Source organism: Acomys minous, assembly GCF_964271855.1.
Source record: "Acomys minous genome assembly, chromosome: 3".
Classification (NCBI taxonomy): Eukaryota; Metazoa; Chordata; class Mammalia; order Rodentia; family Muridae; genus Acomys; species Acomys minous.
In genome coordinates this window covers 83,680,721-83,702,344 of record NC_140485.1, presented here as the reverse complement: position 1 = coordinate 83,702,344, position 21,624 = coordinate 83,680,721, and the positions used below count along the sequence as shown (strand labels likewise).

The following is a 21,624-nucleotide window of genomic DNA, read 5'->3' as shown; positions in this document are numbered from 1 at the left end:
ACAGTTGGTAGAAATCCCTTTAGAACAGGCCTCCACCAATCAGCCATCATTTATCCCTTTAACAGTCCCATAATAGCAGACACTCTGATCAGCCCCAGTTTACACACTGGCAAACTGGGGCACAGAAAAGGAAAGCATGGCAGACTTTGTACAGCTAGGAAGCAGCAGAGCTGGGAATCAAACCACAGTAGTCTGCACTGGTCTGCATAGCCCACCATGACCTACCTCCCTAACCCTGGCTCCCTGGGCCACTGCCCACTTACGGCTTGAGGTCCTGGTCAATGAGGATGTCGTAACCATACAGCTCAAAGCAGTGCTTGTCACTGATGATCACCTTCTGCACGCTCTGCAGGCTCTTGATGAAGATGTTGTCCATGTCACGGAAGAGAGCCTCCACGGCCTCAGGACCGTGCTTGGATGCCAGGTACTGCCGGAAGCGCTGAATCATCCACTTGCAGCCCTTAGACCCAGGCAGTCAGGTTAGGAGGGAGGTCCACATCATTGGCGCCCTCCTGATGATCCTCAAATGACCCCATTCATAGAGCTCCTCAGCCTGGCGGAGGGACTCCAGCTGAGCCCTGGGACTGGGAAGTTTGGGTGGGCACTTCATTCTAGAGCAAAGATCTACCCACATAGCTAAGATGGGCCGTGGCCTACATAGGTGACTCCTCCTGGTAGAGTGCACTGGTCACCTCTCAGGGCTGAAAGGCAGCCAGCGAGCTTCTGCTCCTAGGATTACGTGATATAAGATGAACCAGGGGAAGGAAAAGACGAGAGTAAGTGTGAGCTGGGAGCTCACTCATCAATGTCCCCTGCTTTGGCCCTTAGCTACAAGAAGTCTGAGAATTCTATAGTTGTACTGGCTTTCGGGCTAGCATATGGATTAGTGGTAAATAGGTGGCTGTATATGATAGACAGACAGACAGATAATAGATAGAAAGAAAGAAAGAAAGATAGATAGATGATAGATAGATAGATAAGACAGGGAGATATATAGGTAAATTGATGATTGATAGGCAGAATATCTATATAATATACCAACTGATGGGTTGGTTGATCAGTAAGAGACACCTGAGATATGAGCACAGAACACATTTTGCTTAGGTGTAAGTTAGTTTGACATTCAAATATTGAGCTTCATGCCAAGTCTCTCTCCACGGTAGCCTTGCCCTAGCTCTGCAGATGGGAAGGGTGAGTGACCCTGCCTTCTCTGAAGTAAACTGTGGCCTATCTTGGGCTCCACGTCTCTCTGCTTGTCCCTCCCACTTGGACCAGGAGGAAGGCAGGTCCCTAGCCTCCTCACCTTTTTTGGGTGATAGTCTGGAGATGTCTTCTGCACCGCAACGTTGGTGAGGTGAACATCTGGCAGAGGTTGGTGGTCAAGGGCTAGTGTGGACAGAGGGGAGCATCCATGTTCCCTGCTGCTCCAGGGACTGAACTGAGACTGGCCCTGGCTTGGGAGTTGATAGGGAAAGCTTAAAAACAAAAACAAACAAACAAACAAAAAACAAAAAAAACACAAGAAAACCAAAACAAACAAACAAACAAACAAACAAAAATCCAGCCCACAGTTTACATGCATGGGACAAGTCCTGGGTACATCTCAGGGGCTGGAGATTCTTGAACAATCTGGGCGGGCCCTCTGTTTACCAGCTGTGCTTACCAATCTTATGTCAACTTCACACAAACTAGAGTTTTCTGGAAGATGGAAAACTCCACAAGATCCAGCCGTTTGGCATTTTCTTCGTGCTAGATCAGGGAGGGCCCTTCCCATTGTGGGTGTTTCCATCCTTGGGCTAGTGGTCCTGAGTTCTATAAGAAAGCAGGCTGAGCAAGCCATGGAGAGCAAATCTGCGGGCTCTGCATCAGCTCCTGCATCCAGGTTCCTCTCCTGACTGCATTCAGTGACAGACCACAGTGTGGAGGGGTAAGCCAGACAAGCCCTCTCCTCCCCGACTTGCTTTTGGTCATGGTGTTTCACCACAGCAATAGAAACCTAAGACAGCAGCCTGCTGACTGGGAGTGTACAATAGCACACAGTGGCCCCGCAGGGCTATGCAAGGGATTAGCTGAAGTGCCTCTTGAGTGCTTGCTTGGCAGAGCTGAGAGGACTATATTACCATTTCCAACTCAAGGACAGAGACCAATACAGAGGGGACTGGCCTGGTGGCTCCTTTGCAGGAGTCAGGGTGGTGCTGAGGGCCCAGGCCTGAGAGTTGGCCTTTCATATCACCACCATTGTGACCTCCAGTGGCGCCGTGACCCACAAAACACTTCATTTGCCCCTGCATAATCCTCATGGCATGGGTGAGGCTCAGAGGACGGGGGACAGCCCTTCAAAACCCCTTCCCTCGGCTTCCTTCCCCCAGGACTACCCAGTGTGGATCCTCAAGTCTCTCGATGTGACATAACATCCCAGGACTTAATTAGGACACTTGTGGGATGGGGAGGAGAGGCTCCTGGTCCCTTGCCTGAGTCTAGTTTGCCTGCATCACATTTCTGCTTGTCCCTTGCACATGGGGCAGGGCAGGGCAGCTCCAGCCTCCCAGATCATGAGAGACCCTGTTAGTGTGAATTTCCTAGATGTCATCTTTAGAACTCTTCCAAGGTCTTCTTTTTTCTTTTTCTTTTGCATTTATCTGAGAGGTTTGTTTTTCCTTCTCTATTCCAGAAGAGTGAACACATGACGAGTCACTGAACAGGAAGGGGCCTTTCTGTTTGTGCTAAATGATTTCCAAAGGGATCCCAAGGTAACCCACAGGTGCATCCTTCCCACAAGCAGGGCGGGAACACCTGGGTGGCCAGGTGCAAAACTGACTAACTAATGAGATACATAAGTCATCCTCCTTCCTCACACTACAGGCAAAATCGGCTTTGAATGCACTGCAAAATTTTATATAAAAGACAAACTAAGACGCCCGGCGTGGTGGCACACGTCTTTAATCCCAGCACTTGAGAGGCAGAGGCAGGCGGATTGATGTGTGTTTGAGGCCAGCCTGGTCTACAAAGCAAGTCCAGGATAGCCAAGGCTAACACAGAGAAACACTGTCTTGAAAAACAAAATCAAACAAACAAACAAAAAGACAAACTAAAAGTTCTTAGAATATGCGTGGATAAGTCACTGTCACCTCAGACAGAGCCCCTTAGGCTGCCAAAGCACAAACCACACAAGGAGAAATAGATACACTGGATTTTATCAAAATCAAAATTTTGTGCTGTAGTAATTGTATAAATTATTATTATTATTATTTATTATTTATTATTATGTGTGGCATATGTGTATCCCACACCTTTACCTGTTGAGCCACTCACTGCCTCAGTCCGTTTTGTTATTTTTGTTAAAGTGCATTATTTGTAGAAATGACCATAAGGTGGGAATCACATACAGTTGGAAGTGTTGTCCTCCCCCAATTCTGAGCCTCTGTGTTTTTCAGAGCTAATAAATTAATTACTGATGCGTGGCCTTTCATACTGCTTCCTAAACAAAACACTTTTAAAGCGTGGAAGTTGGTGACAGCACTTAATGAATAAAGAAGCCACCAATTTGAAAAAGAGCTAAGAGGGCATATGGGAGGACTCGGAGGGAGGAAAGGGAAGGGAGAAATGTCATAATTATAATCTCAAAAATAAAAGGATAAATAAATCCTAGGGGGAATAGTATATTTTAATATCTAACAATACATGTAAGATTTATTATCTCCTGGGGACAAAAAGTGGGAATTTATCCAAAAAGTGGGATTGTTAACCCAGCAACCTTCCACATGGCACTTGTCTTATTAGACATGTCCTTGTCAGGGCAACTCAATACTTCAGTACCTGGGCGCGCTCAGCAGGTTGCTGGCGCCATGCAGATCCTTGCCTCATAACCCCAGCACTCAGGCCTCAGTTGTGTTGTATTTGTATCTGTATTTGTATATATGCTTGGATTTTTGCACGTAAACTTTATATTACATATACCAAAGTTAAGATCATCGCATTTCTTATTTTGTGAACTAGAATTTAGTTTAAAGTTTGGTATGTTTAGGGTTGGGGAGACAGCTTGGTCATAAAGTGTTGGCATGCCTCCCTGGGTTTGATCCCCAGAAGCCACAGGGGTAAAAATATGGGAATGGCTAGTCATGGTGGCACATATTTTAATCCCAGCACTCAGGAGGTACAGACAGGTGAGTTCAGGGCCAGTCTAGTATCAGGCAAGCCAGGGATGCAGGGGAGGATGCTGTCTCGTACACTAGCCAGCCAACCAACTCTGGACACGGTGGCATGTGCTGTAGTCCCAGCACTGGGGAATAGGGACAGCACACTAGGGCTGGCCAGACAGCCTAGCAGAACAGGGGAACACTAGGCCAGTGAGAGACCCTGACATTAGGGTTTCTTTGTAGTCTTTTCTGCATATTTTAATTTTAAGAAATTGAAAATCATTTAAGAGAATGGCGGAAAGTGCTGCGCATTCACTCAGTGTGAATATTTAGTGAGTGGGGCCTTGTTAGATGGAAGCGGGCCCCTGGGAAGGGCTGCTCGTCTTCAGCATGTCCTCAGGATACAGAGGGCTATAACACTCCGAAATGGCGTTTACTGAGGGGTGACTCCTGCAGGCACTGCTGTATGTGTTGTGCATGTTACTTGATTTTAATAAAAACAAGGCAGCAATACAAAGAAAGATGGTGGCACACATGTGGCAAATGCTTGGTATAATCATAGGGTAAAATTAACATACTGGAAATGAAGTCACCAAAACAAGGAAAATAACTTGTAGTGCGTGTGCAGGAGGGCCCACACCCAGTCTTAGGGGTGGGCCATGCAAGGGCGTTACTTCAGGCTCACGGTTCAGCTGAAAGCTGAAACCAGTGCAGACAGAGGAGGCTGGCTCAGAGCACAGGCTGGAGTCCTCCAGTGTGCTGCCCCTGTGCGCAGTCATGCCATTTAGCCCCCTGACTCACTCTATAGCTGAAGATGACCTTGAACGCCTGAGCCTTCTGCTTCCACCCTCCCACTGCTGGGATCACAGGCCTGTGTCCTCACCGCCTGTCTATTGAGTGCTGTGCGTGCTGGGAACGCACTCTGGGAGCTGAGCTACAGCTTTGTCCTGTTTTTGTTTTGTTTTAACACAGGGTCTCTTTATGGCCCAGAGTGGCCCCAAACTCATAATCCTCCTGCCTCAACTCCCTCACATACTGAGATTACAGGCATGGGCCCTGTATGTTTTATAGGCAATACATTCGCCTGGCTCAAAAGTAAAAATGATATATATGTGCATGTGTGCACGCACACACACACACACACACACACATCCACACACATACACGTGTGTGTGCGAATGTATGTAAAGAGATAGTCTCCTTTCCACTCATTTTTCCTCCCTAAGACAGTTTCTGTGTCTAGTTTCTCTTCCCTCCCTCCATCCCTTTCTTCTTTCTCTTCTTCTTTTTAAAAATTTATTTTATTTTATTTATTTATTTTTGGCAGTGTTTGGATCAAATCTCTGGCCTTAAATATAAGGCAAGGGCTCTACCACTGAGCCATATTCCCAGCCTGTTTCCAGTTTCCTGTCTGTCATTCAGAAATATCTATGGACAAATAAAGAAAACATAGATATAGTTTGGCCTGAATGGGTGTATACCTGTTGCTGATGTTTTTTTTTTCTTGGAGACTGTTTAACATCAGTATCTAAAGCATGTTCCTTCCTCTGACCAGTTTCATCCTGTCCCGATGTATAAATGCACCTCCTGTCCTGTTTCCTGGGTTTTGCTTTCCATCAATGATATGCCACGTGCAACCTTCCTGCTCATTTCTTCCCACGCGGTGGTGTGCCTGTGGCATACACACTGATGGGGGGGGGGGGCTGGCTTAGGCGTCCGTGCGTCTGGCTTCTGGCCGTTACCTAGCGACTCATTCTGATACCTCTTTACACTCCCACCAGTCTCACACACGCCCTCCTCCCCTAGCTTTGGCACAACAGCGTGGTATCTGAGTTTTGGTCTCTGCCAACAGGACGGTGAAGAAGGAGGAACGAATGAATGAGCGCCCTGAGGGAGCCAAAGGATGCAGCGGCTCTGCAAAGCTCAACCTGTCTGCTCCAACCTGGGGAAACCCCAGTGTGGGCACCCATGCAGACCACCACACAGCAGGGACATTTGAGGGGTGCTGCCCTGAGCAGAGCTCTCTCCTGAGAGTTGCTCTTTTATGTAGGGACCTTGTGCTCAGGCCCCAGGGAATCTGGCATATATTCTGGGGGTGGAGAAGCTGGGGGGGGCTATGGGAAGGGACTGGGGACTGGAAGGGGTCTCATGGGGAGGATACAATGGTCGTCGATGGTATTCAGTGTGAAACGGGTGTTGGAGAAGCGGGCGAAGCCATCGCGGTACAGCCAAGCTCGCAGAGGGATGTACTGTCGGGGATGAGGGAGAGAGAAAAGGGCAGCGATGGTCAGAGTGTTCCCATGCCCGCTGTTTCCTTACCTGCCTTATCTCTAGCCCGCTTTCTCTCCACAGCAGCCTTCAATCGTTCCTCTGCTCCCGCCCTGCGGCTCCACCCCTTTCCCCCCTAGGTGTGCAAAAGGAACAAAATACAACCAGGCATGACACCCCACCGGGACCTCAAGGTCCTGAAGGATGCGCTAAGCCTGAGACACTGTGAGTCCTTGTTCTCAGTGGAGGCTGAAACCCAAGGACCTCACTGAGTTGACTGAGTTGTTATGAGAGGCCCCTGCTGTGTGCTGGGGCCTGGCGCTCAGTACATTTGTTATGGTTACCTGCAGAACTGTGAGAGAGAGAGAAAGAGAGAGAGAGAGAGAGAGAGAGAGAGAGAGAGAGAGAGAGAGAGAAGCAGGAGGAGGAGGAGGAGGAGGAGGAGGAGGAGAGCAGCTCTAGCACGGGCAGCTAGGATGTAACTCTGGGGACACCCCTCCATGCCCCCGGGCTCACAGGAGGCCCAGCCTGAGCCACTCACCGACATCACCAGCACGTAGACGCGCAGGTCAAACTTTCGGCCTGTGGGAAAGAAGTGCTTTGTGTGACAGATACTGATTCAGAGATGGACTGGCAGACAGACATCTGCCTATTTGAGGCTCCAAGCAAAGCTATACAGGGCACAGGAGGAGACTGGGTGGGGCAGGATTGGGGCAAAGTTGGAGACTTAGTGGCTGAGGAAGGCCCTAAAAGAGCTGCAGACTGACTGACTGACAGACACACAGACAAGTGTATGTCCGGCCCAGGCTGAGTAAGGCCTTCTGGCTGGGTGCACAAAGACTCTGGGCCCAGGGCAGGGGAAAGAAAGGAAAGTGAGGCAGGTGGCAGGGGCCAGGCCATGTGCAGAAGACAGGGACAAGTCTCCCAGCAGTCTTTGTTTATAAACCATAAGAAGCCACTGGTAGGAGTCGGTGCTCCTGGCGACTGTATTGGTGTGCAGTCTAAGGGACCAAGGCAGCAGAGCACCAGCGAAGCCAGGGCAGCCATCCAGGAAGGAGGCAACAGCAGCTAGGACTGGGTCAGAGAAAAGAGCGGTGGCCAGCCACGCTGCTTTAGAACTGTGGGGAGTTTGGTGAAGATCAGTAGGAGGGGGCCTGGAGAGATGGATGGCTCAGTGGTTAGGAGTGTGCACTGCTCTCCCATAGGACCTGAGTTTGGTTGGCAGCACACACATCAGGTGGCTCACACCTCCTTTAACCGAAGCTCCAAGAGAGCAGGTGCCTGCTGCCCCTGCAGGTGCCTGCCCATACCTGCCCATACCTGCCCATACCTGCCCATACCTGCCCATACCTGCCCATACCTGCCCATACCTGCCCATACCCACCCACAGCCACAAGCACCTACACATAATTAAAATAATAAACACAAATGAAACAAAGACCTCAGAAAACAGTGTCAGGGAAGGATCAGAGACATCCGATACTTCTCAGACTCTGGCTTGGCAACCTGGGGGAGGAGCAGCCGTGGCTCAGGTGGAGAAGCTGGAGATGAGCAAGGCTGGGGAACGGTTTTGAGTCTGAGGCACATTGGTATAGAGTTGCTGGGAATATCCCAAGAGATTTGGGGTCCAAGGGCAAGGCTTTGGCTGGGGACAGAGAGCTGGAGTCCCTGGAGGAGGGAAAAAGAGAAGAGGCCCAGGGGCTGTGCCCCCTAAAGATCACAGCTAGAGGACAAGGGGGTTGAGGGCAGACAAGTGGAATTAGCCTGGCTGCATTGAGACTCCCTGGATAGCTTGTTGCCTGCTGCCTGCTCATTTGGAGGCCAAGCTCGTAGGGTAGAGCCCAGGACAGTGGCAGCAATGAGGCTCTTTTGTCAATGTTTCTTTCATTGGATGAAAGCATGAATGAATGAACTGGCTTTCCATGGAGAATTTCCCTGACCCCAGTGGGAGTGGGAAGAGCATGCTAGGCTGGGGGAATTGCACAAGCCACAGTTAGGAGAGTTCAGGACAGGTTTCTGCCTGTGGCCCCTTTCAGGCCTGATGACAGGCCAGGTTCTTCACTGTCTGACATGTTGAGTGAGTGCTCAGAGGGCAGGGGACAAACACAGCCATCTCACCTCCTATTAAGTAGGGATTTTCCACGTAACGCTGAGCCACATAGTTCTCCACCGGCATCTCATCTTTCTGGTCCTCAGAACTTCTTGTGTCCTGGTTGTGGCAATACTGATCAGTAACACACACCGAGAGTGCCCCGTGTCCTGGGTGCCACGTCAGGCACTATCCCTGGGTATCTGGTTGGATCCTCTCCGGTAAGAACCAATGCAATCCCCATTTTACAGATGCACGCCTGAAGTCCAGAGAGCTGGGATGACTTGTCTGAAGTCACACAGCTGGCCAGAGGTCCAACAGGGGTGTGGTGCCATATATAGTTTGGCCTGTGCTGCCCCCAGAAGGGAGCCACTGGCCACACGTGGTCATATTGATGAAAAGCAACTGAAACTACATGTTGTGACATCAACAAATCCTGAAGCCAGCGGCTGCATGAAATAAGCCAGCAACAAAAGGATCTGCTTCCTGGAGTCCACCAGTATAATCATGCCTAGCACGCTTAACATGTGCACGACTCTGGGTTCTGTCACCATTACAGGATGAGATGAGGGAGGAGGGGGAGGGGCAAGGACCAACCCTCTTTGGGAGTCCAGCGCTTAGCCTGGGAAGAGAAATCACCCATGCCATGGTTGTACAAGTTCCAGCGCAAGGCTGCCCAGAGGACGTCAGAACAGGGCTGCCCCTTTCTCACCGCAGGCCCAGCCATCCCTGTCGCCCCCTTGACCCCATATCAGTGACTTCATGAAGAGCCAAGACCAAACCCCAAAGTCACAAACTCTCTGGACTCACAAGCCACCCAGTAGTAAGTGCTTGGACTGGGAGCCTCTGGCTGTCAGGGCAGAACCTCCTCCTGCCCAGCTGAGGTACCACATGGGTGGCCAGGCCTCTCCTTCCTGGGGCCCTCTTCCTCACTTCTGCTCACATGGCTGCCTGATGAGTTCACATTAGCATGAGCAGGTAGCGCCTCCATAGTGATGAGTTTCTTCCCAGCACTGCCCTGACAGGTGCACAAGATTCATTGGGATTGTGCGGGAGGGGAAAAGCATCCATTAAGCACTTGCTTTTTGAGTCTAGGAGTTGAGTCCTCCTGCTCCCCTCCCACAGCACCACTGTCACCACCATGGTTCAGAAAGGCCCTGGTCATATTCCTAAGACCACAGCTGCTAACAGGGGCCCTGCTCATCAGCCCACTGGATCCTCAGCAGACCCTAAGAAGGGCGGGGCGAGGTCAGGAATTTGAACCCAGAGCTGAGGCTCTTGTGGGAAGTTTTGCCAGGAACCCTGTGCTTTCTGGGGGAAGAAAGGCGTGGCCTCCTCCTAGAGGGTGGGTCTTGGGAGGAGGAGAACGGAGGCAGGCTCACCTTTCTCCAGTCCATGACGTCTTTCAGTCTCCGGAAGAGAAAGATGCCCTTCCCCTGAGATCGAGCAACCTGGCAGGGGGGTGGGGGTGGAGAAAGGCAGAGTCCGCTCAGGGTTCCTCCCTGGCCTTCATCCCCAGGGCCTTCCTCAGCTCATCTCTGTGTCCATCTCACCATGTGCATCTAAGGCCTCTGCCCAGAGGAATGCCCATTCAATCGCCATGGGGCTGGAGGAGGAGAGTGAGCTGGGCTTTGCTACAAAGACATACATTTACATGAATAATGTAAAAGGACAGACAATTAAAACACCATCTCGGCCAGCCCTGCAACACCCCCATCCAATGCTTTTTTTGGAAATCAATTTGCCTTCCTAATTAGGTTTTGCTTCACTAATATTGGATTCAGACTGCCTTTACTGCACCCTGCCTTGGGTAATTCATGGTCTCCCAGGGCCAAGGGGGCTGCGGGAATCTTTGCGATCTGTAGCGAGAATTTTGGTTTCTTTTAAAACCCAGTTACATTATGTGAATATGTTTTTGTTTTAATTCTAGGTATGGTATATGGGGCTGCTCCAGATTTTCCACAGCAGCTAGCTATATAATGTGTCTCATGCTCTGGGAGGGGTGAGATTCTTGCCACATGAAGATAGTTTAATTCTGGGAAATTTCGGGAGGGTATAAATTGGAGAGCCCCAAGAGGGCCCCGTGAGGCTGCTGCTCCTGGTTCCTGTTGTTACAGTTTGTCAAGTGGTCATGAACAAAAAGACAGTAAGTTAATCCCAGCACTTGGGAGGCAGAGGCTGGTGGATCACTGTGAGTTTGAGGCCAGCCTGGTCTACAAAGTGAATCCAGGTTAGTCAAGGCCACAAAGAGAAACCCTGTCTCAAAAAACAAAAACCAAAAACAACAAAAAAAGAAGTTGAAGATAACCAATTGATGAAGAATGGACTTGCCCCCAGTGCCCTTAATCAGCAGGGTGTAGTCTAAAGAGGTCTACACCCCCTTTTTCCTCTAACCTCCTTTCTCTCTCCTACCTAGTGTTGGGGTGTTGGAAGGGATTAGGGTGGAATAAAGGTTGTAAGGGTGGTAGATATAAGAACACAAATAAAATAGCTAAACAAGCACACCTACAGACATCTGGCCTTCTGGGATGCTCACCTGCCTGGATTTGCATAGGAACACTGTCTGCATGCTCACTGCCCTCTCCTACCCACAGCCTATTGCTACTGCAGAGAATTTTGTTAAGCCATCATTAAAAGGTATGTTGGCACGTGTGCAAGTGTGCATGGTGTGTGTGTGTGTCTGTCCATCTGTGTGTGTGTATCTGATGATCAAACCCAGGATCTTACTTTTGCTAAGCAAGCACTCTATGGCTGAGCTATAGGCCATCCCCAGGGATTACGCTGTATCTGTCACTTAGAAATCTGACTTTCCCAGCAGAACCATGAAGAGCGAGGATCTGCTATCTGAGACCAACTCTGGCTTCCTGTGCCAGCTCAGCCCGTTAGTTCTCTGAGGTCCTGGGCAGGGCCCCACGAGGCATCTTTTCTTTGGCACTCACCCAGGGGGTTCACCAGCCCAGCTGAAGTTCAGGACCAGCCTGTGGGGTGCTGCATGTACATCCACAGTGGGTCTTCTCTATTAAATTAAGCCTCTCTGGGAACCCTCTCAGAGATACCCCTAAGGATGTACCTCATTCGTTTTGTAGGTGTTTATAAATCCAATCAAACTAACAATGTGCTATCACAGCATGTCGAAGCTTTGCCAACCTGACACACAAACACATCAATTTAAGCCATAGCATTCTCTCCCGGGCCTCTTGGGTTGTGGTCTTCCCAGTGTGAGACGCACTCATTCTGACCTCAAAAGCCCCCACCCCTACTCTCTTAACAAGTGCAATGCTGTTCAAAAGTCCTAGATCCAATCCAGACATGGTGGCTCACATTTTTTAAACTCCAGCCCACAGGAAGCAGAGGCAGGCAGATCTCCATGAGTTCAAGGCCAGATTAATATACACAGCAAATTCCAGTACAGCCACAGTTACATAGAGACCCTCCCTGTTTAAAAAAACAAAAAAACAAAAAAAAACAAGACAACAAAACATCCTAAGTTTAGAGCCACTCACAGTGGCACGAACCTTTAATCCCAGCATTCAGGAAGCAGAGGCAGGAAGATCTCTGTGAGCTTAAGTCCAGCCTGGCTTACACAGTGAGACCCTGTCTAAGAAAACAAATAACAAAAAGAATCCTAAGTATAATCTCTCTTCTGAGACGCAATTCAATCTACTATGAACCCCTGTAAAATAAAAACACAACACACTTCTAACACCCAATGACACAGAAAAAATATTTCAAAAGGGAGGAACAGGGTAAAGCAAGTCCAAAGCCAGACTGAAATGCAGCAGGGGAGATTCCAACCCTACCACTCCAGGGCGGCATCTGGGGCTCACGACAGAATCACCTGGGCTCCACCAGCCGCGGGCAGCCCCGCCTCTCCAGCTCTGCCATCTTCAGTCTTTCTCTTGGATCAGTTCCACTTCATGCTTACGGCTCTCACTGGCAGACATGCTATGGCCGTGGCATCTCCAGTGCACTGGGGTCACCATTACAATGTGGGCTTCTTCTTCACAGCTTTGCCTGAGGCCTTTTGCAGATAACCCTACCCTGCCACATACTGACTGGTCTACATGACTTTCTGGAACCTCGATGAAGCTTCCATGACTCTCTCTCACTCTTGTACTTTTCACAGCTGCAAAACCAGAACCGCATGGACGCCACTGCTAAATTCTGCTGCCAGCTTGAGGTGGAGTCTGGTACTGGGTTTGAACCCATGTACTCTTGTGCATGCTAGGCAAGTGCCCTACCCACAGAGCCACATCACCAGCCCTTATAACATTGATTTTATACCAGTTTGGCCACTCTCAGGCCTTATTCCCTTACAGCCCTGCCCTGCCCCTAAGAGACTGCATTCATGATGTAACATTCGTTGGCGCCATTTGTGTTGCATTGTGGGTAGTGGGTGCTCTCCCTCAAAGCCTCTTCCACTTCATCCCACCCAGCAGACAGTGCAGACTGCCCTTGACCGAGGTCTGAGTCCTCACAGTGGCTCATTGCTGGTGCTATGTGATTGGCTCAGGCATTGGCCTTTAGGATGCCAGGGAGTCTGCTGCGGGGACTTCTGGGAAAAAGTCTGTGTCTTCTTCAAGAGTGACACAAGGACAAGGCATTCCTTTATCTGGTGGCAGGTGGAGGCATGATGAGGTGACGCGTTAGAGCTGCAGCAGCCATGTTGTGCTGGGAGGAGCAGCCTGCCTGCTGGGTGGGAATTAATGGTACTGTTGAGCCACCCAGGAAACTGCCCTTGCCTTGACTCTTCTTACTAAAGAAAGTCACCCAGGGTTTAGGGACTTCAAGGGGAAGACACTTTTTCTTATTTAGTGTCATTAATATCTAAGCAGACTGTTGCATTTCCTTCTATGATGCGTGCTGGCAATCCATTTGGGGAACTATCAGTCACGCCTGTGGCATATCATCAGAAGAAATCACAGTCTCTTTATATTATGTGACAATTGTTGCATAGATGTCAAAAGAGTATTTGTGTTGTGTGTCTTATGACTCTCAAATTACTACAGGGATGGAACCTGCTGTTAGGTCCTTTAATATGTAATGAGGAGGAGAGGGGGCGCTTAATGATATGTGAGGTGCACCACAGAGAGCACCACAGAGGGTGCCCCCCCCCCCCCCCGCAGGAGAGTAACCCGCTGGGTGCAACAGCTCCTCTGCTCGCCCACCTCCAGCCACTCTGGGCCCTGGGCCAGCTGCACATTCTACAGCAGGAACTTCTTCCCTCGCACTTTCCCCCTTCCCCCCTTCTCTCCTTCCCTCCCCTCCCCCTTCTCTCCCTCCCTTTCTCCCTCTTCTCTCTCTTTCTGCTCCACCTGCTTGGCCCTGTTGATTTTCCTCAACAGACACAACTCTGGCAAATTTCTTGACATCTGTTTCCTGGAGGGCCCCAGACTAACATGGTTTTAATAACTGTTTTTCAACATAGCTGTTTTCGTTTGTAATTAAATGGTTTTGGTTTGGTTTTGATTTTCCAAGACAGGGTTTCTCTGTGTAACCCTGGCTGTCCTAGAACATGCTCTATAGACCAGGCTGGCCTCGAACTCACAGAGCTTCGCCTGTCTCTACCTCCAGAGTGCTGGGATTAAAGGTGTGCACCACCACTGCCCGGCAATTAAATGTTCTTTATGCTTTGAAAACCCTTATTTTTTATTTTGTTTTGTTTAAGCTTTGTGAGACAGTCTTGAGATGTAGCCTTGGCTAGTCTGGAATTCTCTGATAGACCAGGCTGGCCTCCACCATGCAACAATCCTCCCGCCTCTGCCTCCTGAGTGCTAGCACCCCTAGCTGAGAGCCACGGCCTGTCATAGGTACATGCTTCTCTCTGGCTTCATGACATCTTTCAGATTTCATATGTCAATCATGTCTCAAAACAGCGTCTTTCAGTAAAGCACTATTCTGTGACTCAGTTGGCCGGTACGTGTCCCCACATGTTCAGGAGCTTGCTCAAGCCCCTGGGAGATGGCTTTCTGCTCTGTGCTGGCCACACAGGCCAGCTCTGGGGGGGGGGGAGGTATTCAGTGCAGCCTCAGCACCACCACTCACATACAGCAGAGTGGCAAAAATGTCCTCAAGTGGGGAGCAGCTAAGCTTTATACAAGATATTACAACCGAGAGCAGCTTCATGGACACACAGGTGGGTGGAAAGGCACAGTCCTGCCCCACACACCTGATGCCTTGCACCCCGAGGGACACTGGCAGGGGAGCTGGGGGGGAAGGGCAGGTGGGAGAAAGGCTGGGTGGGTGTGTTTGCTGCCTTGTGGGTTCCTTTATCCCACCCTTTATCCCCCTGGTTTAGGCTCCTAACACTAGATAGGAGAGAAACAGGAGAGAGGGGAGAGAGGAATTAGGGAAATCCCTAAATCTAAAATTTCTTTCCTTTTGTTTCTTTTTCTTTAACACAGCTACTAGCAAACCACAGCCAACCTCCCTAAACAACCACCGACCCCAACTCTGGAGGCCCTCACACTCATGTACCCTCTGAAAAGTTTCCAGAATTCCAGATGTCACACAACCACAGAGATTATCTGCAGCTGCCAAAACCACACTTCTTCTAGAGCAGGAGGCTAAACGTGGGTAGCTGTGACAACAGCCCTGTATCCCCACGCGTGGGCTTAAAATGAAAACACATTATATTTTTGTGGGGTTTTTTGTTTCTTTGTTTGTTTGTTTGTTTGTTTGTTTGTTCGAGATAGGGTTTCTCTGTGTAGCCTTGGCTATCCTGGACTCGCTTTGTAGACCAGGCTGGCCTCGAACTCACAGCGATCTGCCTGCCTCTGCCTCCCAAGTGCTGGGATTAAAGGTGTGTACCACTATGCCTAGCCTGTTTTTAAAGAAACCAAAATTCCAAAATTCTCACTACATGTGTGTGATTTCTTTTACACTAGACTGGACTTAAATTCTGGTAGGTTTGGCTTTAGTTTTTTGCAGGGCTGAGGGGTAAACCTGGGGCCTCAGTAGGCTAGGCAAATGCTTTAACACTAAACTATGTCCTCAGCTTTTAGACTGGACTTTCTGTGGCCAAACCTGAAGGCCTATTTATTTGTTTACTTGATTTTTTTTCTTTCATTTTTATGTGTTTGTGCACATTTACATGTGTTGGGGCACACACAGGTGTGTGGTTCATGTACCTGCTATGTGCACATGTTTGCATATTTACTTGTGTTGGGGTACACACAGGTGTGTGGTTCATGTACCTGTTATGTGCATGTGTGTGTGCATGTGTGTGTGTTTGCACATGTGCAAGTGTGTGCACGCGCCAGAAGACAACCTCAGATGTCATTCCTCAGAAACTGTTCGCCTTATTTATTCATTTTGAGATAGGATCTCTCTGTGTAGCCCTGGCTGGCCTACAACTCTTCAGACCAGGCTGGCTTCAAAGACACAGCAATCCACCTGCCTCTGCCTCTCAAGTGCTGGAATTAAAGGCTCTGGCAGGAGACAGTAGCTTTCATTGGGACCTGGGGCTCAGTGCCTCAGCCAGTAAACCCCAAGGATCCTCAGTGATGTTAGCACAGGCCACCACATCTGGTTTTTACATGGTTGCTAAGGATAAAACTCAAACCCTCACTCTGTAGTCAAGGATGACTCTGAATTCCTGATCCTCCCTCCTCTGCCTCCTAAATGATGGGATGACAAACCACTGGACCACTGTGCCTAGTGGCCAAAGGCGGCTTCTTCTTCTTCTTCTTCTTCTTCTTCTTCTTCTTCTTCTTCTTTCTTCTTTCTTCTTTCTTCTTCTCCTTCTTTTTTAAAAATGTATATGAGTGCTCTGTTTTTCATGCACCCCTGAAGAGGAATTCAGATTCTACTACAGATGCCTGTGAGCCACCATGTGGTTCCTGGGAATTGAACTCAGGACCTCTGGAAGAGCAGCTAGTGTTCTTAACCGCTGAGACATCTCTCTAGCCGTAAAGGCCTATTCTTCCTATCCCTAAGAGTGTAAAGCTGAGAGATGGATGGTCCTAGGACACCAAGAGTCTACAGAGTGGCACCAGGGTGGGGGTGGGGCACCACCAAAGTCCCCTTATACTTTCTGTGCCTAAGAGGATGCCTAGGAAGAGGGTGAGGGTAGAGTGGCCTGACACAGCCTTCCTCAGGGAACCGAAGAACGAGGCTTGGGATTGCCTGATGAAGATGTAGCCACTTATGTAGCACAGGGGCCAGGAGTGGGGTGGGCTTGAGCAAGGCAGTACAGAAGAACACAATAGTCCACAATGCCACCCAAGGAAGGCGGCCCCCAGGCTCCTGGTTCTTTCCCAGAGTCTGAACAGGCTGGTAAGGCGAGCTGGTGGTGACAGGGTGGAGAGGACGAGCAGAGAGCTACAGGCATCGCCCAGCTGCACCCCAGCTGTACTTTCTGCTAATTGGGAACCAGCAACTGCATATTAAGTCGCTTCCTTTCCCAGCCCACGGCTTTTGTTAGCAGCAGTGCCATGACGGTTGTGATTAAGAAGCGGAACCTTAGCTCTGTGGGTAGTGCTGTGTGTGTGCGTGTGCGTGTGCGTGTGCGTGTGTCCCACAGCTGAGACATGCTGTCCGGGGAATGAAAACGGGTGCTTCTTCTGCTCAGCTGGGCCTGAGGCTTTTGTTTTCTTTTTCTTTTCTGAGATAGGGTCTCACTATAGAGAGAACTGTACAACGGAACTCACTGTGTAGCGTAGGCTAGCCTTAAGCCTGTACTACTCCTCCTGCCCGAGCCTCTTAAGTGCCTGAATTCTAATTCTGTATCTGCCACCTGTGAGGTGTGTGACTCTGGCTAAGGGCCCCGGGCCACCCTGTTCATCTGTGAGCAGGGACAGGTCTGTGCCTGAAGTTGCACGTGTTCGATACAAAGCCCACGGGTTAGGGGAGAGGCTTGGAGTTAGGTGCTCAGCAGTAGACCCGTCCTCTGATCACTTCCAAGAGTCCAGGAAACACCTCCCCTTCGCCCTGCCCCAGGAAGCTCTGGTCAGTTTCACAGACCTGTGTGGCTGAGTGTAATGCCGCCCACCTTTAATCCTAGCACTCGGGAGGCAGAAGCACACGAATGGCTGTAAGTTTGAGGCCAGCCTGGTCTACAGAGTGTGTGTTCCAAGGCAGCTATATCTAGAGCTACTAGACAGGACTACATAGGGAGACTGTCTCAAAAAAAACAAAACAAAACAAGCAAACCTGAGTGTGCACCTGCCTTTCCCAGAGTCCCTGGGCAGACTGGGGTGGGCCTGAGCAGTTTGGTCTAATTCATGTGGGGAAACCCTTGCTCTTGCTGCTGGGCCTTGGTGACGCTGAGTGGCAAAACTGGAAGGCAGGGGCTGCAGAGATGGCTCAACACTTAAGAGCTTCTCTTCCAGAGAACCCAGGTTCAACTCTCAGCACCTGAAGGCAGCTCACAACTGCCTCTAACTCCAGTCCCCAGAGGACCCAACGCCTTCTTCCGGCCTCTGTGGGCCAGGCACACAAGTGGTGCACAGACACACATGCAGGCAAAACATGCACACACACAAAGTTTTTAAAAATCTAAAACACTTCTCTAAAGATAAAAGATTCGAAAACAGTGGCTCCCAAACCCAGTGCAGCTTGGAACTCTGCAGGTGCAGCAGGTACAGGGCTCCCCGGGCGTCCAGTGTGAGTGTGGAGGCCGTGGCCCACACCAGGCTCCCCCCACCTGGGAGCTCTAGTAGGACATGTATGACATAGTTCTAACACAGAATCGCTTCTTTTTTCATAACGCCTCAAAGGGACACGAGGCTTCAGTTTCGATGCTGGGCCTTCTTGGGACCCTCAGACGGCAACCCTGACTGGAACCCCGACCCTCGCAGCGGAGGCAGTCACAGGAACCCCGACTCTCGCAGCGGAGGCAGTCACAGGAACCCCGACCCTCGCAGCGGAGGCACTCACAGGAACCCCGACTCTCCCTGCGGAGGCATTTACTCACAGGCTTCATGATCCAGGTGATTCCGGGGTTCTTGCGGAACTCCTCCACGAACAGGTGGTACTCGCAGGGCATCTCAAAGGTTTTGGGGAAGAAGTCACACTTGGCTGCCTCCACCTTCCCCGACTCCCGCTCCAGCTGTTTCCGGAACCGCTTCAGGTTCTTTACCATGTAGTTTTTCCTGGTCAGCTGGGCCGCAGGGAGCAGGGCAGACAGTGACTCTCCTGCACCCTGCCTGCCTTGCCCACCTCTTTTTAGAAAAAAACAAAACTTCATTACATTTATTTATAGGGGGAAGAGGCCAAAACAAAGAGAAAGGGGACATAATGTCCCCACCTGCTTCTGAGTTTTTATCCTTTCTGAGGAGTAGTATGATTCCATTTCCCCCAAATTAGGTCACTTCCTACAAGTTTTACTCCCTTACACCACAGAGGGAAAAGAGTGTTGGGGGCCCACTCTGACCCTAGTCAATCAACAATTATTTCTGTGCCCAGGCACCAAAGCAGGGTCCTGTTAATGGTGGCTTCCCTAGTGACGCATCAAGGGCGGAGGTCCTATTACAACCATTTCAGTACTTGTGGACATAAACAACAACCCAATCCTCACAACAGAAGGGACACGTGGACATCTTAAGATCAGTAGAAGGCCTGAGCATAGTGGCTCACACCTTTAATCCCAGAGGCAGGTGGATCTCTGTGAGTTCGAGGCCAGTGTGGTCTACATATTGAATTCCAGGACAGCCAGGGCTACACTGAGAGACCCTGTCTCAAAAACAAACAAAAGACCAATGGAAGAGTAGGGAGAATTACCAAGATGGGGATACCTGAACCCTAGACAAGCTCCCAGACTCCCTTAGAGACTGCAGTACCCACTTGCTGATGAGCTTTGCGATTGTTTAACCGATAGAGCCCAATAGTATCAAAGGTCATTGGGCAACTTCTGGGTGTCAGTCTCTCCTACTATGTGGGTCTTGGGGATGGAGCTCACCTCGTAGTTGTTCCGGAAGTGGCTGATCCTCACGTGCTCACCCATGTAGGTGTGGTCAAAGTTCTCCCGCAGCCAGCTGAGGTCACACCAGTAGAAATCCCACTCGCCTTCACTGGGTGAGAGAGACAAGGATGGAGCCTGAGGACACACAGTGGCTGGCTTCCCTGAGGGACAGATGAGGCCACCCTGAGCAGACTGGCCACACTGCTCCAGTCCCAACTGTGCCCTAAGGTGCAGGGTGCTCCCCACTAACGCAGCCTGCGTTACAGGGAGGTAGAGCAATGGATCTGCCCTCCCTGCCCCTGCCCTGCTACTTTAATTTGGATCGGTGTGTTGACAGCTTGATCACCAGCCTGTGGCAATACTGGGAGATGGTGGAGCCTTTAAAGATGGGGCCCCAAAGGACGTTAGTTTACTGAGGGGCATGCTCTTGAAGAGGATATTGGGCAGGCCCCTAGCTCCTCCTCCCGGCTTCTGGGTTCTGGTTTTACTTCCTGGCTACCCTGAGGTCCCATCATGGTGTTCAGCCTTACTATAGGCTTAAGAGGAAAGGGCCAAGTGGTGATGGGCTGAGACCTCCGGAACTGGATAAGCCACTTGTTTACCTTAACAAACAAACAAACAAATGATGACAACAACAAAAAACAAACAAACAACAACAACAAAACCAGGGTCCCACTATGTAGCCCTGGCTGGCCTTGAACTTACAGAGCCCCGCTTGTCTCCATCTCCACTGTGCCAATACCTGGCTTCCTTTCCTGTTTTAAAATTGATTATCTTAGAAGATAATTTGCCAAAACAATGGAAAACAGACTAAATATCCTCCACCCCTGCTCTTCTTTCTTTCTTTCCTTTTTTTTTTTCTTTTTATTGGGGGGGGAGGGGAAAATATTGAGCTTTAAAAAACCCCTTGAGGGATCTGAAGGTGAATTAACTTTGGTGACTCTGACCAGGTCAGGAAGAACGCCATCGTCTGCAGCATTTCCCAACTGTCTCTTTTACCCCAGCAGCCATAGGCTACAAGGACAGGGAGAAACCATGAGAACCTTCTTGGGCAGATGGCACAAATGCGTGAGCAAAAATGGCCACACCTAACTGGTGACATTGGCATGGATGCTTCCCGGCAGATGTCCCAACATCACAGCCACAGCCCTGTGGCTACTGCAGATCCTGACCTGCGTGCAGGAGCTGCTGGCTCCATGTCCAGGTGGCTAAGCTGAGAATTCTATAGAGCAAGGGGGAACAAAAGCAGCAAGTTTCAGTGGGTGGTAGAAGTTTCCAGCAACTAAGATGTGGATTGCTTCTCATTTCCTCCCAGCTGCTGCATGGCATGCCTCCTGGACGCTAACCATGCATGGGAGTTTGGCCTTCAGGGCTGCGGAGTCAGGTGGGAGGAATTTGTCCATCCCTTGCAGGGGACATTGTGAGGGCATGTCTCTGAGCAAGTGGGCCCCGAGTTTCCACCAAGCATCAAAAGACTTTTTAAATTTTTTTGGGTGATGTGTTGCCTAGAATGCTGAGGCGCTGCAGTGCTGCGTTCCACCTCCAGCACTGGGGATGGGAGGACAAGGTACTTATACAAATGAATACGTGCTCAATGTGGCTGCACCTTTGAAACAAGTAAAAGACCAGACACTGGGCAAGGCAGCTCACACCCATAAATCCTAGCATTCGGGAGGACTGCCTACAAGTCTGAGGCTAGCCTGGGCTACATAGTGAATACCAGGCTAAGGTGTCACAACAGACTTACACAGCTATTAGCAAGAGCCTGGCTCAGGGAGAAAGGAGGGAGGGAGGGAGGGAGGGAAGGAGGGAGGGAGGGAGGGCGGAAAGGAACGGGGCAAAGTGGAAAGAGACAAAAGACCCATTGTCCAGCTCCATTTCTATGAGGTTGAATAGAACAAACTAAAGTCGAGGGGCTGGACAGAAAGGGAAGTGGGAGGAGGGACTGCTGGAGGATGGGGCCTTCTGTGAGGGAAGAGGAGAAGGTTCTGGAGTGAGACAGTGAGGATTACACAATATTATGAGCATGAAAGACAGGGATTTGAACTAGGCATGGTGATGCCAGCCAGGAGCCCCAGTACTCAGAACGTGGAGGCAGGAGGATTAGTGGTATGAGATCATCCTTGTCTACATAGTGAGGCTGAGAACAGCTTGGGCTATGAGGAAAAAAAAAAAAGACATGAGATTGGTTTTTGTTGTTTTGTGACAAGGTCTCACTCTGTAGACCA

The 21,624-nt window shown here is 50.0% G+C and overlaps 1 protein-coding gene across 3 annotated transcripts in view; it reads right to left on the bottom strand.

Moving 5' to 3' along the window:
- The window catches only part of TTLL9 (tubulin tyrosine ligase like 9), a 48,144-nt gene that overhangs the window by 8,095 nt on the left and 18,425 nt on the right, over positions 1-21,624 (bottom strand). The window contains exons 4-12 of one of the 3 annotated variants that reach the window (XM_084776033.1): positions 19,394-19,505; positions 18,410-18,595; positions 9,876-9,944; positions 9,437-9,511; positions 8,523-8,613; positions 6,946-6,986; positions 6,298-6,385; positions 1,304-1,362; positions 264-460 (exon numbers count right to left, since the gene is read on the bottom strand). In XM_084776033.1, the coding sequence (XP_084632159.1) occupies positions 264-460; positions 1,304-1,362; positions 6,298-6,385; positions 6,946-6,986; positions 8,523-8,613; positions 9,437-9,511; positions 9,876-9,944; positions 18,410-18,595; positions 19,394-19,505 (918 nt within the window). Of the gene's footprint in view, positions 1-263; positions 461-1,303; positions 1,363-6,297; positions 6,386-6,945; positions 6,987-8,522; positions 8,614-9,436; positions 9,512-9,875; positions 9,945-18,409; positions 18,657-19,393; positions 19,506-21,624 lie in introns of those variants that run through there. The other 2 variants (XM_084776031.1, XM_084776032.1) reach the window with 2 other exon arrangements.